This window comes from Anas acuta, chromosome 5 (genome assembly GCF_963932015.1).
Source record: "Anas acuta chromosome 5, bAnaAcu1.1, whole genome shotgun sequence".
NCBI classification, from domain to species: Eukaryota; Metazoa; Chordata; class Aves; order Anseriformes; family Anatidae; genus Anas; species Anas acuta.
The window spans coordinates 32,014,447-32,027,924 of NC_088983.1; the positions used below are offsets into that span (position 1 = coordinate 32,014,447).

Sequence of the window (13,478 nt, forward strand, 5' to 3'; positions counted from 1 at the left end):
TAGTACTTCTCTGGTACTGAAGTATTGTTAAGAAGCATTGGGTTGTTTGGGATAAACACTTGGGGTACAGCAGAGACTTACAGAGCTTGTGTGCTATGTGGTCATCAGAGTGAGTTTTGACCGTTGAACTCTAAGATGACTGTCAGTCATGGGAATAGTTTACTCTCCTCATCCTTAGCTGTCTCTAAAACAGAAGACTCAGCTAGTTTGTAATAGTTCAAGATAGTGATGTGTAAGTATTAAACTGCTGGATACTGCTACTTGCCTCTTGCAGATTATCTATAGCAAGCTTTTATTGGAATGCTAAAAAAGAACTGTCATTAATTCATAGGCTACAAGTACACTAGACCATCTACCAGTGTAAACAAAAACAGGGCTTTTTTTCCCCACTATGAAGTAACCCTTTCCTTCTTCTTGGAAACTTCCCTGGCTTCAAACATGAAGATTTGAAAAGGATTGCAGGACTTCAAACTTTTTGTAAACTTTCATGGTATTGCAATATCTCTTAAAGCCTAACTATTTACCACCTTCTTGTTCTCTGAAAGATGTAATGATGGGAAGCTAGCTGTGTTTGAGAAACAGTAGAATTGATCAGTACATGGGAAAAAATAAGTGGAAAAATAACTTTTTTCTTTCCACCACGGAAAGAATATTAAGGATTATTCCATAGTAGCTGTAGGCTTTTAAAAAAGGTGGGGAGGGATTGATACAGAACGTGGATTTAAAATTTTGTTTAGATGTGAGCTGCAAGTTGCGTTATGTCCACTGTGTTTCTCTGCAGCATATCAACGATTCGGCCCCTGAAGTAAGAGATGCTGGTTTTGAAGCATTAGGCACTGCCTTGAAAGTGGCTGGAGAGAAAGCTGTGAATCCTTTTCTAGCAGATGTGGACAAACTAAAGCTTGATCGTGTGAGTTTATTGTAACTGCTGTAAAAATGCTTTATCTATCCATTTAAGATCTATTTTAAGCTAGAGAAGACTAAAGAGGATGCTTGAGCTGCTGATTTGAAACAGATTTTTGAATTATTTTTTTTTTTACTTAGAAGTTACCGATGCAGCAGGGAGTCTGAGTATCTTTATTTCTTGCTAAGTATCATGTATCCTTCCTTTTAACTTTCAGTACCTAAACTGTATTGATATGCTGTCAGTGCAACTTTTCATTCTCAGATACAGTATCTGTTTGGTTTCAAGACCTGTGAAGTGGCATGTATTTTTTTTTTGTTTTGCTTGGTTCTGTAAGAGTTTTTGTTTGGACACTGTACATCTAGTTGTGGTAGCTGAACAGCTTTTTTTTTTTTTTTTTTTTTAACCATTTGGCAGATTAAAGAGTGTGCTGAGAAGGTAGAACTGGTTTATGGTAAAAAGACAGGAGGAGCTGCTGAGAAAAAGGAAAGCAAACCTGTTGCTGGAAAGACCCCTGCTCTTTCAGGGACTGCTGCTGATAAAGAAACAAAAGATGCAGCAACCAAACCAGGACCACTGAAAAAAGCACCTGCTGCGAAGGTAAGAGATTTTCAAGAGGTTGTTGATAACTGTATTTAATTGTGTGTGTCTGTGATTGTATAGACTAGTTGTATGTTGAAGTTGAAAGGTGGACTGTTGAACATCTCCTTCCAGTGAAGAATCACTGTGACGAAAATGTCCTTGTGTAGGAGTTAGTGAGCCTAATAACAAAAGGAATCTGGGACTTTGATCAAGTACCTGCTGAAATCTCAGGGCTTTTTATCATACTAAACATAAGCAACAAACTTTATACCAAATTTTAATAATGAAATAATAGTAGACTACTGGAGGCAATCAGGTGAGCCGCATATGTGCTTTGTGGTGGCGTAGTAATATTTGGATCTTGTTATAAATAGCAAGGTTACTCCTGAAATGTTGTGTTCTCTTAAGTGTTTGTTATTGTAAGTAACTTAAACCATTAGCCTGTATTATTTTAAAACAGTTATTTGGATTTTAAGAATTGATTTAAGCATCCCAATAGATATTTCTAGTGCTGTACTTCTCCAGGTGGGAATCCTGGGAATGAATAGTAGAATAGATTGTATTTTTTTTAGTATTTATTAATACTCTAGCATCATTTTTCCAGGCTGCCAGTCACAGATTTAATATCTAATCTGTATCTATAGGAAAATGCAGGGATGAGTTCACGAGTTCCTGAACCTTCACAAATGCATACATTCTTTCCCTTTTCATCTGTCTTGCATGTCCCTGTACTGTACCTGGTCAGAAAGCAATGTATGAACTAAATACGCTGTAACATTGCCTGTAACAGTTATGGTAACAGAGATTGTCTTCTAAATGCATCTTCTGACATCAGAATGTATAGATGTGGAAAACCAGCAATTCATTTGGAGTCTGATGAATCAGAGACCTGTTTGGTCTTGGCTAACTTTCTTGTTTCCTTTCTAGCCTGGGGGCCCACCCAAGAAAGGCAAGCCAGCTGCAGCTGCGGGTATGGGAGGTGCTGGGGCTAAAGGCAAGAAGGCTCCCGAGACCAAAGAGATATTTGAATCAGAGCTCTCAGTAAGTATTCCCCCATTCTCTGAAATACAAAGTGCTTTATGCAAGTAGTTGATCAGTTCTGCAGCTACTAAAAATATTTTCAGGGAAGTTGGGGTATTTTTGTTGGACAAGGGAAAGCAGTGCATTCAAATAAATGGAAGTCATAACCAGTAAAACGGATGTTTGATATATTCTGGTAAATGCACACTTGTTCTACAGGCTGTTGTTGGTATCAGGTTGTGTAAGACAGTAAAGACTAAATCATGCTAATATCATGAGGGATGTTATGTTGCTTCTGGACTAGGAACAGATAAAGGTAGAGATAGAAACACTTTTAACGTAACTGCATATGTGATTTGCTGCAGGGGTACTAACTCAAATTTATTCTATATTATTCATAGTAAGTTGAGTCAGGAAAACGTTTAAATTTTGCATGTTAATTGAGCTACTCATAGTTTATAGGTATGGGTTAGACACTGTTTCTACTTTTTCTAGAAAAATTTTTACACTGTATTGTCTTGGTGGATTACCTCATTCCCCTCATCTGTGGGTGAAACAGTAATAAAGCTGTAAAGGTCTGATTTACTGCTTTACTAGATCTACGGGCAAGGTTTTTTGGATTATCAGTTATCTTTATGGTGTTAAGTACGAATACTTTCTATTATACCCTGTTTACATTATACAACACAAAATAAGGATACAGTTCTTGAGGGTAATGCAGACACCAGTGAAACAGGGGAAGTTCATCTTGTTTCACATACTAAACTTGACTCATTTTGCTAAAATGGACACATAAGATGTATTCTACCATTTGCCTTTATCAACCCTCAGTTTGTTGCTATGAATGTTTACCCACGCTTCCTACGAAATTACCTTCAAAATTTTAGTTTACCTTTACTGTAGCTACCACCTGCTGTCATTTTTGACTGCTTATACTTCTCAGGGATTATTCTTCTGTTGCAGTATGACTTAACAGCCTCCCGAATTCATAAGGCCCCTAAACTGTATCCCATACAAAATATTTCAGTCTACAACAGAACTTATCATATGGTGACTTGCATTTTGTAAATGCACTGCAGGGCAGGGGTCATTCCAGCATATTATATGCCCTTAAGGCTGCAGCCTGCTGTACCGTGGGATCCTGCAGGGTGTGTTAACCTTGTTCTGTTCTGACTGCAGATAGAAGTATGTGAAGAGAAAGCTGCTGCCGTCCTTCCAGCTTCTTGTATCCAACAGTTGGACAGTGGTAATTGGAAAGAGAGGCTTGCCTGCATGGAAGAGTTTCAGAAGGTGAGTTTGCAACAGTTGATAAGAGGAGAGGTGAAGAAGGAGAAAGCAGAAACTGTAATTTCTTCATCTTTTTAGGCCTGGTAGTTCTTATAAAAAGGCATAGCAGAGTAGTGATGTGTCAGCACAGTAGTTCTTCAGATAGATTAAACAATATTTGCAAAATATAAGTGGTTTATATTTTAAACTAGCTATTAATCCATAACTATAGCACAGTAAGTGTCTGAGTTTTTAATGTAGATATGCTTTTGTCAAAAGTACTTGTATGTGTATTGAGGATGCATACAGGTATCTTTAAAATACTATGCAATTCTAAAGGCAATTCTAAAGCTTAGCGTCAAAGATAGCCAGGCTTAAGCAAAGGTTTGCAATTATTTTGGCAAAAACACTTGCAAGTACCTGTTGACTGCATGTTAAGCAGCAATTGATTAATAAACGTAATAATGATGGAAATAAAACTACAGTTGGCAAATAGCTGATGTTTGAAGCCTATGATGACATCAGCCTAAATAGCTGGCAGTTAATACTTTGTGTAGTTGCAAACAAACATGTCACATACAACTAGAACAGGAAGCCTGGCTATTGTATAATATTTTAAGATCATTGAGAGATCACGTTCAAAAAGCCATCAATTGCAAATGTACAAATAGTTCATAACACTGCACTGTAGTTGCTCTTGCATTTTAATATTTTAGTTGAAAAGGTCACTAACTGAAATCAGAAACAGTGACCGGCTGCACTGAAATGCTGCTGCAGAAGCCAGAGTAGTTTTACTCAAATGTAAAGATATTATGGTTTCATTGGAAGGTGTTTATTCTTTTTTTTTTTTTTTTTTTGAATGGATTTTTGAAGTCTAACAACAACTACAGCTAATTTAGGTTATGTTCAGGCTTAATCTCTGCTTTCTAGTCAGGCCACTTATTAAGTGTTAAATTCCCAGGGCTGGAATGGCCAATAGGTGCTTCTAAGTACGCTTTTTAGAGAATATACAAAGTGTAGCAATATGAATACTGTCACTTAAATGGCTTTGCACATGTAAAATGGACTATGTGTGGAAATGGGCCTTGTGGTAAGGCTGTTCAGGTCGATTGTTATGTTCAGAGCTTCTGCAACTTAGTCCAATGTTAAGAAAATTACAGGACAGTTGAGGTAACTTCACTTGTGTGGGTGTTTTGTTAGGTGTTTTTTTTGTTGTTTTTGCACTGTTCATGATGTACTGGCTAACTTAATATTTATCCTTCAGGCTGTTGAGCTCATGGAAAGAAGTGAAATGCCTTGCCAAGCTCTAGTAAGAATGCTGGCCAAGAAACCTGGTTGGAAGGAAACAAACTTTCAGGTAATACATTTTATTTACATTAACTAACAGTAATGGACTGTTAGTTACCATGAATTGCCTTTCTAACTAACTGAAAGGCCCTAGCTGCATACACATCACTGATGACAATCCTAGTACATATATAAAGCTGCTGAGTTTTATATATATGTAGTACATATGTACTATGTATAATATATCGTTTAAATATAATTATGAAATTATATACTATTATATAGTTATAACTATAATTTTTAAAAGGTCTTAAAACATGAAAACATGAGTGACTTCCTTGCTGTTACGAACGTTGCAGGTGATGCAGATGAAGCTGCATATAGTTGCATTGATTGCACAGAAAGGAAACTTCTCCAAAACTTCAGCACAGGTTGTGCTAGATGGTCTCGTAGACAAGGTTGGTGATGTGAAATGTGGGAGTAATGCAAAAGAAGCCATGACAGCAATAGCTGAGGCATGTCAGTTGCCATGGACTGCTGAGCAGGTGAGTGAATAGTAAAGGTATTCTTCCAGTAAAGGCAGAAATACTATGTGGGATATTTTCAGTCGGAGGAATAACTCCTAAATCTTTTATTTATTTATTTTGTGTTTTCTGGAATTAATTTGCTTTCAAGGTATCTCTTGAGGTAGCAGTTAAATAAACCTTAATTCAAAAGAGGTAATTGCAAGGTACTGACTTACTTGTTCAGATATTGTCAAAACAGTTAAACTTCCATAGCACAGGTAATCTCCAGCTGCCTTTTAGTACTTCTGTAACCTCTGGGTCACTTCAGCTGCAATCATATTATGCTGTAGTGACACAACAAGTTCTGCCTTGCTTATTACCCTAGCTGTTTTGGTTTATTTGCCCTGCCTTTTTTTTTTTTTCTTTGCAGGTATTTTAACTCATTGGTTGCAGTGCTTAGTCACCTGGCTTGTCAATGAAAATTCACATTTAACTCTTCTGTTCCAGGTTGTGGCTACGGCTTTCTCTCAAAAGAATCCTAAAAACCAGTCAGAAACCTTGAACTGGCTCTCAAACGCGATCAAAGAGTTTGGCTTTTCTGGGTATGTCTTTTAAGTAAATTGGCAAGAGCAACTTGAATGAAACTATTTCTTATGTTGGACTGAGAATCTGTTCATCCTAATGAATGCAAATGCAAGGAACTTTTGTTCCCTCATCTGTAATGCTGGCTATATCAGGTGCCTTTCTAGCTCTAAATGTGTAAAGAAAAGCATCTAACTTCAGTAATAAGATACGATCCTTTATCACTACTCCATTCTCACTGGGCCTTCTCTGAAGAGCATTCTGCTTAACCTATACAAAGAAGTGGGATGAGCAGGTAGTTGTAGCAGTTCATGTCTGTTATTCCCATTCTGCTTAGATACACCGGCACCCTGGTGGATTGCTATTTATTTAGACCAAAAAAAGGCAGATGGAAAAGTTACATAGCATGCTTATTGCTTTCTTTGGGGTCAATTTTAAGGATGATAACAGCATGATATTTTCACCAGCGTAATAACAATTGTTGCTTCTGGTGTTGTGAAGGAAAGAAATGGACTCTCCTTTAGAATCAGAACAACTTTCCTTAATTTCTAAGCACCTCTCTTAACTGAATGTGTTCTAGCATATGTAATACAATAATATACAGTTTGCTCGTAAGAATAAAACTTCTGAGCAGTAATTTATTTGACTGAACAGTAATTTATATGACTACTTGGGTGGTTACTATGCCTGTTTGTGTTGTATCACAGCTGTTAAATAGTCGTGTTGATTAAGTCTGCGAAATAAACTCTTTTCAGTAGCATTTTACACACTAGGACAAAATCCCAAAGAAGTATGTATCTTCCACAATAATGTGTGGATATGATACTAGAACAGCAGTTTTTGGGGCTGCACAAAGGAGTCAATCTTCCATGCTTGCTCATCTGTTTTGTTTAATGCAATAGTAGTACAGAAGATTCAGTAATATAAACCTTGTTTTTACTCTTTCTATTGTAAATTAGTTTTTTTTGTTTGTTTGTTTTGAAACTTACTCTTCTTTCTTGGATGATCCTGATACAGGTCAACAAAAGAGTACCTTTTATTATGCACCTGTATATCAGGTGCTTAAATGATACTGGGCTTATCCTTTGGGATTTGAGTCCTAGCAGTTGTGTGGGTGTTGTAGTTTAAGAAAATGCACAGCTGTAATAAATGCAGTCTTTGATGTAAAATATCCTAGGTTTACAGTACTGACTTTCCTATTAGGTTATTTCCAAAACCTGTCTATTTCAGTATTTTTTTAAATAGCTACTATCTGTGTTGTACCTGGGATATTATACTGTGCAAATATTTTCTGTTTCTAAGTCATTTGTATGTATCTGGTTTATTCTCATTGCATTATTTTAATCTGTAGCATGTTGTGATGATTTTGTTTCTCATTGGTGTTTGCTGTGTTGCGTTTTGCTCATGGGAGCGTCTTTTTCCCCACAGACTGAATGTCAAAGCTTTCATCAGTAACGTGAAGACAGCTCTTGCTGCAACTAACCCAGTAAGTAAATTTACAATTTTAATACAGATTTTTTTTTCGGTCCTTAATTGGAAGACTGAGTGCTTTTATCATCTTTCTGACAGGCTGTAAGGACTTCTGCCATTACCTTGCTGGGAGTCATGTACCTTTATGTGGGGCCTCCTCTGCGAATGTTTTTTGAAGATGAGAAGCCCGCCCTTCTCTCCCAGATAGATGCAGAATTTGAAAAGGTATGAAGCCTAACACTCTTATTAACAAGTACCATTAAAACTAAAACTACTTGGAAACTTCAGTAGTCGGAATGTGTAGTAAAACTGTGGTCTAACCTGTGTTTTTGTAAATGAATCAAACTTCTGAAGATAACCTGCCAAAGCAGCTGCAAACACACTGTGTGTAGCTTGGACAATAGTCTATTTTTTTTTTATCCTATGATGGAATTAAAAAGCTTCTGGTTTTGGGGGTATCATTATTTTCTAGAAGTCTGTTACACTGAGATAGCATATTTGGGTCATGCAAGATTCTCTGTTTTTCATGTCAAATGAAAAACTAAAATAGCAATTTCTGTCTTTTGTGTTGCTTCCAGATGCAAGGGCAGACAGCACCAGCCCCAACTCGTGGCATATCCAGGCACAGCGGAGGCAGTGGGGATGATGGTGAGGAAGAGGAACAGGAGGATGTTGGGAATGATGTTGTGGATCTCTTGCCAAGAACAGATATTGGGTACGTTAGGGTTCTACAGCTTGAAGACATATTTGCCCTGCAATTCAAAGCTTGGTATTTCTAAGCACTTCATAAGCAGATACCTGTGTTGTTAAAGCGCTAAATTACTAAAAAACATGTAGCAAAGAAAATGGGCTTTTTGCTACTTATTTTTTTTCTCTTACAGTGATAAGATCACAGCTGAGCTAGTGTCTAAGATTGGGGACAAAAACTGGAAGATCCGAAAGGAAGGTCTAGATGAAGTGACGAGCATAATTAATGATGCTAAGTTCATACAGCCCAACATAGGAGAACTTCCAGCTGCTTTGAAGAGTCGTCTCAATGACTCCAATAAAATCTTGGTATGTTATTTGAAATCCTATTTCAACTATTTACAGCTTAGAACTGCAGACAAGCTATTTCTGAACCTTGCTTATGGTTCACATCTATTAACATTGTCATGAAATGAAAAGTTTGAAACCAGTGAACAGTGTATTTACAGATTATGTGCTTGCCCGTTCTTACAAACATTTGTCTTTGCAGATTTTTATATTGTCTTTGAAAAAAAAAAAAGTCAAAAAGGGGGAAAGTCTACCTCTGTACACAGAGTAATGTAAGCAAACTTTAAAAAAAAAAAGTTGCATTGCCTTACTTGTGGCAAAAAATAAGTCTCTTGTTTTGAAATTTTTTTGCTGAACTTGATTGGAATTTACTTAAAATATAGAAATAACTTTTGCCTGTTTGTGTGATGAATTTGAGGTCTGGAAAGGATATAGTTGAGTAGGCATTCTAAAGTAAAAGCCTAGCTAAACAGCAGTGTTGCTTTCCCCCTATGACTTGGAGTTTTGTGCAGGTGCTTGTGGCTGTAGTTTATTCCAAGCCTTTCTGTTTATGTGCAGGTGCAACAGACGCTGAGCATTCTTCAGCAACTAGCAACAGCAATGGGCCCCAATATCAAGCAGCATGTGAAAAACCTGGGCATTCCTGTCATTACAGTCCTTGGAGACAGTAAGGTAGGACGCTCGAGACCTCTTTCCTTTTTGCCTTTCACTATCTAAGCTATGTCTGAGAATAACTATATAGGCTATAGTATTTAGCCTTGCTTTTGAGACACGGATGGTAATTTGTAAGCTAATGAAGTTTTAAAGTCGTGGTGCTGTTGGACTTTTTTTTGGGGCGTGGTTCTTTCTTAAATGAAAGCTTATTATCAAAATAAGAATTTCTACCTTGTTATATATTCTGAGATGTATTCTACTGCTTGTGAATAAATGCAGTCAAGGTTGTGCTTCAACTTTAAATGAAACAAAATGACTGTATGTAGATGTACTCCTGATGCTGAAAATATACCACTTGACCAAACAAACCTGATTAGCTTTTAAAGTTGCTTGTTAGTACTCTTCTTTTTGTGTACCAATGTGGATTCCAGTGTACCTTGTCTAGTTATGTAGGAGACCTTTGAACTGGAGGTAGAAACATGTCACTGATGACCAACACCAAAGCTTGTATAATGTTAGTGTGGAGCTTGTCAAGATACAGTGTCAAAATCAAAGCTAGGACCATGGGAAAGCTATTTTGAGGAGTTAGGGAAAGGAGGCTTGGTACAATGCCAATGTCTTGTGCCAGAATTCACAGGCAATTATCAGAGATGGTGTACTTCTGGTGTTTCTACTCTGCATGTGAGTAGGGAAAAAGAAAATAGGTGACCAGCCTGAAGGTGAAGGTCCTAGTAGCAACAGAAGCTATCACTTTGAAAGCTTCTAAAGATGTGTGTCAGAACTAGATTCCTATCAAAATACTTTGCTGTTGGTAGTGCCCATAGGAGAAAGGCTCTTGACACAGTCTGCATTTCTGTGCAGAAGAATAGTCTTGCCAGTACCTCCCCCAAGCTCAGTTTTGAGCCGAATTGCCAGGAGATTAGAGCAATTCTGCTGGAGGCCAACGCTTACTCAGCATAGACTGGTATTGCTTCAGCAAGCACCTTCTAATCCTCCACAAGCATATAGGATTCTCTCCTTCCCTTGCTTGAAGAAAGCTGATTGTTACTCTCTAGGAAAAGGAAACTGCTCCTCTGTGTCAGTGTTACGGATCTTCCTGCTTGTAAGGAGCCTATGTATCTGAAAGCAAGAGAAAACAGTTTTACAAGCTGTGATGTTCATGCATCTACTAATGAAAAATCAAAATGTGTTCTAGTCTGCTAACAAGCTCAAGCTATCCTGAAATTTAAAGCACAACATGCACATATTGATGTATGCCAACATGCATTAGCACATTAATGCTCAATGTGTCTGTATCCTTGGTACTGGCAGTGTATGCATTGGTGCTTCTCTTATTTTACTGAAGGGGCAAAAACTCTAAATTACTGTGCACGTTACTCCTATTTATATAAGACTTGCACCTTTTGGTTGTTTGATGCTGTTCTAAAGTAGTCTGAAGATGGAAAATGAGTAAGAGTAGAGGGCTCCCCAATTCCTGGTTCGACTTCTGCTCACATGTATCCTAAATAACAGTGCCTTGCAACTAATAACAGGTTCTATAACCCACTTGCCCTGATTTATGAACATGCTACATCTATCTTTACAATTAGGTAAATCATTGACCTTATTCTTTAGCTAGGAAACTAAGCTAAAGGAGACTCCCAAACTCTCATCAATGAGTGGTAGCAAGTTCCTAAAGATGCCTTTTGTCCTTTTTTTACTAAACTACTACTAAAAAATGATAAATTAAGATGATGCAATTTGTTCATTGCTGTATCTCATAGCATTACTAAAATTAGGTTCTTCTGAATATTAGGTTTCTTGAGCAGTGAAGAGAAGGTTTTAAAGCCCATAACCTAGAATCTTCTGTTGTAATCTTCTGACCCTTCTTTAGAATTATTCTTCTTAAATCTTTTTGTTACAGAATAATGTTCGTGCTGCTGCGTTAGCAACTGTGAATGCCTGGGCTGAACAAACAGGAATGAAGGAGTGGTTGGAAGGTGAAGATCTATCTGAGGAACTCAAAAAAGAAAATCCGTTCCTAAGACAAGAGGTAGGCTTCTGCTAAGTAAACATCTCCACATGTGCATGTAATCAAGATAACCTTACTTACAAAGGAATATGTTCAACTAAGCAGACTGACATTGCATAATACGACTATTACATAGGTAAACAAGTAACTCTGTTCTTACTGACAAAATGTCAAACTTCACAAGGCTGATGAGCTGTCACCCCTGCATGTTAGCTGTAATTCAGATTTCAGTGCCTCCCAAATGGAAAGTTTGCCTGTTTTGATTACCCTTTTGTTTTTCTTCTAATTAACCCTATGGTGATGAAGACCTGAACTGAACTGGAGGCATTAATAAATTGAAGTGAATGAAGTGCAACTTGCTAATCAGCTGTGCTAGCTGAAATTACAACGCTTTTTTTCAAAAGGAAGAAACAACTCAAGCAGTCTTAGCTAACCAGGCTCCAAATTTTAAATTAGCTGCATATTGACATACTGTACTCATTTTTTTTTTAAACTGCTGATATTAAAGTTCACATTAAGAATGTTTGTCTGAACAGATGTTGTAGGGCTTTGTTCTTTTTGTGTGTGGAAATGTGAAACACTTCTACAACTGAGCTGCTCTTGTGGCTTATGCTAGGTGTTCCAAATAGCAGCAAGCACTTCCCTAGAAGCTTTTTATTCTTTCTTTCAGCTGCTTGGTTGGTTAGCTGAAAAGTTGCCTACCCTTCGTGCTGTTCCTTCTGACCTGCTCTTGTGTGTGCCTCACCTCTACTCCTGTCTTGAAGATCGAAATGGGGATGTGCGTAAAAAGGCACAAGATGCCCTGCCGTTCTTTATGATGCATCTTGGATTTGAGAAGATGGCAAAAGCCACCAGCAAGCTGAAGGTATTGTTGTCACTAAGATTAGATAATGTGACCTTGAATAAGTGGATATTAAGAAGTCACACTCACAATCTCATGACTTGATGTCTTCAGTTATTAAAAGCCTGACTTCAGTCTCTTTGAGTTCAATGCAAATAGCATCAGGATTGCTAGTTCACATGTTTCCTATAGGTCCTGCAGAAAGAAGCTAAAGGATGACATGTGTTTTACCTCAGAACAGAAATACCTGAAAGTATAATGTTTTAAGATAAGCATCATGGAAGATGCGAACTAGGGAGTGGTACTGTTTGCCTTGTCTGTAGCATGTATTAACATTGTAAAACTTCATTCAAAAATGTCCATTATTTTTTCCCCCTCTCTTCTCTAGCCAACTTCCAAAGACCAGGTACTGGCCATGCTTGAGAAAGCCAAGGCCAACATGCCAGCCAAACCAGCTCCTGCTGCTAAAGCATCTTCCAGAGTGGGTGGGGGAGCAGCTCCAGCCAAATTCCAACCTGCATCAGGTAACCTCTCGAGTTTTGGGAAATGAACAATAGAAGAGTGGGTTTCCTTTCCTTTAAGTAAATTTATTGGGTTAAATAGCACTTTAAAGTTTGTTTATATTTTTTGAGAGCACAGGTTCTGTAAAATTGATTCTCTAATTGATTTTCCCAGCTTGGGGCTACATAAAAAAGGAGTTTTATTTGCATGATCTGAGCATTGGAATTAGTGGATAAGCTTACAATTACTGTATTAAGTTTGAGATAGTAGGTCAGTCATCTGCAGGGAAGAGCTTTTGGCTATATATGGATGTTACTAACTGCGGTATGCCATTGTAGAGTTTGTTGTAGACATTCTTTTTAGATTGATAAGCAAGTTGTTTTGAAGGTAACTTTCAGAAATACTTTTTACACAAAGTCTGTGGTCTGGACTAATACTAAAAACATGGTTTCATAGGTCCAAAGACAAGGGTGTCAGTGGAATATTAACCTGGAAATCTGTTTTAATATTATGTACCTGTATCTAAAGAAACAGAACAACACTTAAAAAAAAGTCTGAACTTTTGAACAACATAAACAAAAAAGTTAAAATCTTAGTCCTTCTCAATTTCTAAATCAACTTCTATTGATTTAGTACTATGCATTTCTCAAAGAGTATCCTTGCAGAGAATGACTTGATTACGCTTGCATTTACTCAAACTTCTTCAGTGCATGCAGGCAAATTAATAGTCTTATGTATCTGTTTCACGGAGCTTAAGTTTTGAGGTTTCCAGGGAACCTTTTTGTCAAGACCACTTAACAGGAGAAGGGAAATTCAGTG

The 13,478-nt window shown here is 37.4% G+C and overlaps 1 protein-coding gene across 4 annotated transcripts in view; it reads left to right on the forward strand.

Annotated features, from left to right (window-relative positions):
* The window catches only part of CKAP5 (cytoskeleton associated protein 5), a 48,588-nt gene that overhangs the window by 18,145 nt on the left and 16,965 nt on the right, over positions 1 to 13,478 (forward strand). For all 4 annotated transcript variants that reach the window (XM_068683736.1, XM_068683739.1, XM_068683737.1 and 1 more), the window contains exons 12-26: positions 782 to 910; positions 1,322 to 1,504; positions 2,414 to 2,527; positions 3,686 to 3,796; positions 5,037 to 5,129; positions 5,419 to 5,604; positions 6,073 to 6,167; positions 7,576 to 7,633; positions 7,717 to 7,842; positions 8,196 to 8,332; positions 8,499 to 8,673; positions 9,211 to 9,324; positions 11,210 to 11,338; positions 11,988 to 12,182; positions 12,547 to 12,682. In XM_068683736.1, the coding sequence (XP_068539837.1) occupies positions 782 to 910; positions 1,322 to 1,504; positions 2,414 to 2,527; positions 3,686 to 3,796; positions 5,037 to 5,129; positions 5,419 to 5,604; positions 6,073 to 6,167; positions 7,576 to 7,633; positions 7,717 to 7,842; positions 8,196 to 8,332; positions 8,499 to 8,673; positions 9,211 to 9,324; positions 11,210 to 11,338; positions 11,988 to 12,182; positions 12,547 to 12,682 (1,981 nt within the window). The remainder of the gene's footprint in view (positions 1 to 781; positions 911 to 1,321; positions 1,505 to 2,413; positions 2,528 to 3,685; positions 3,797 to 5,036; positions 5,130 to 5,418; positions 5,605 to 6,072; positions 6,168 to 7,575; positions 7,634 to 7,716; positions 7,843 to 8,195; positions 8,333 to 8,498; positions 8,674 to 9,210; positions 9,325 to 11,209; positions 11,339 to 11,987; positions 12,183 to 12,546; positions 12,683 to 13,478) is intronic.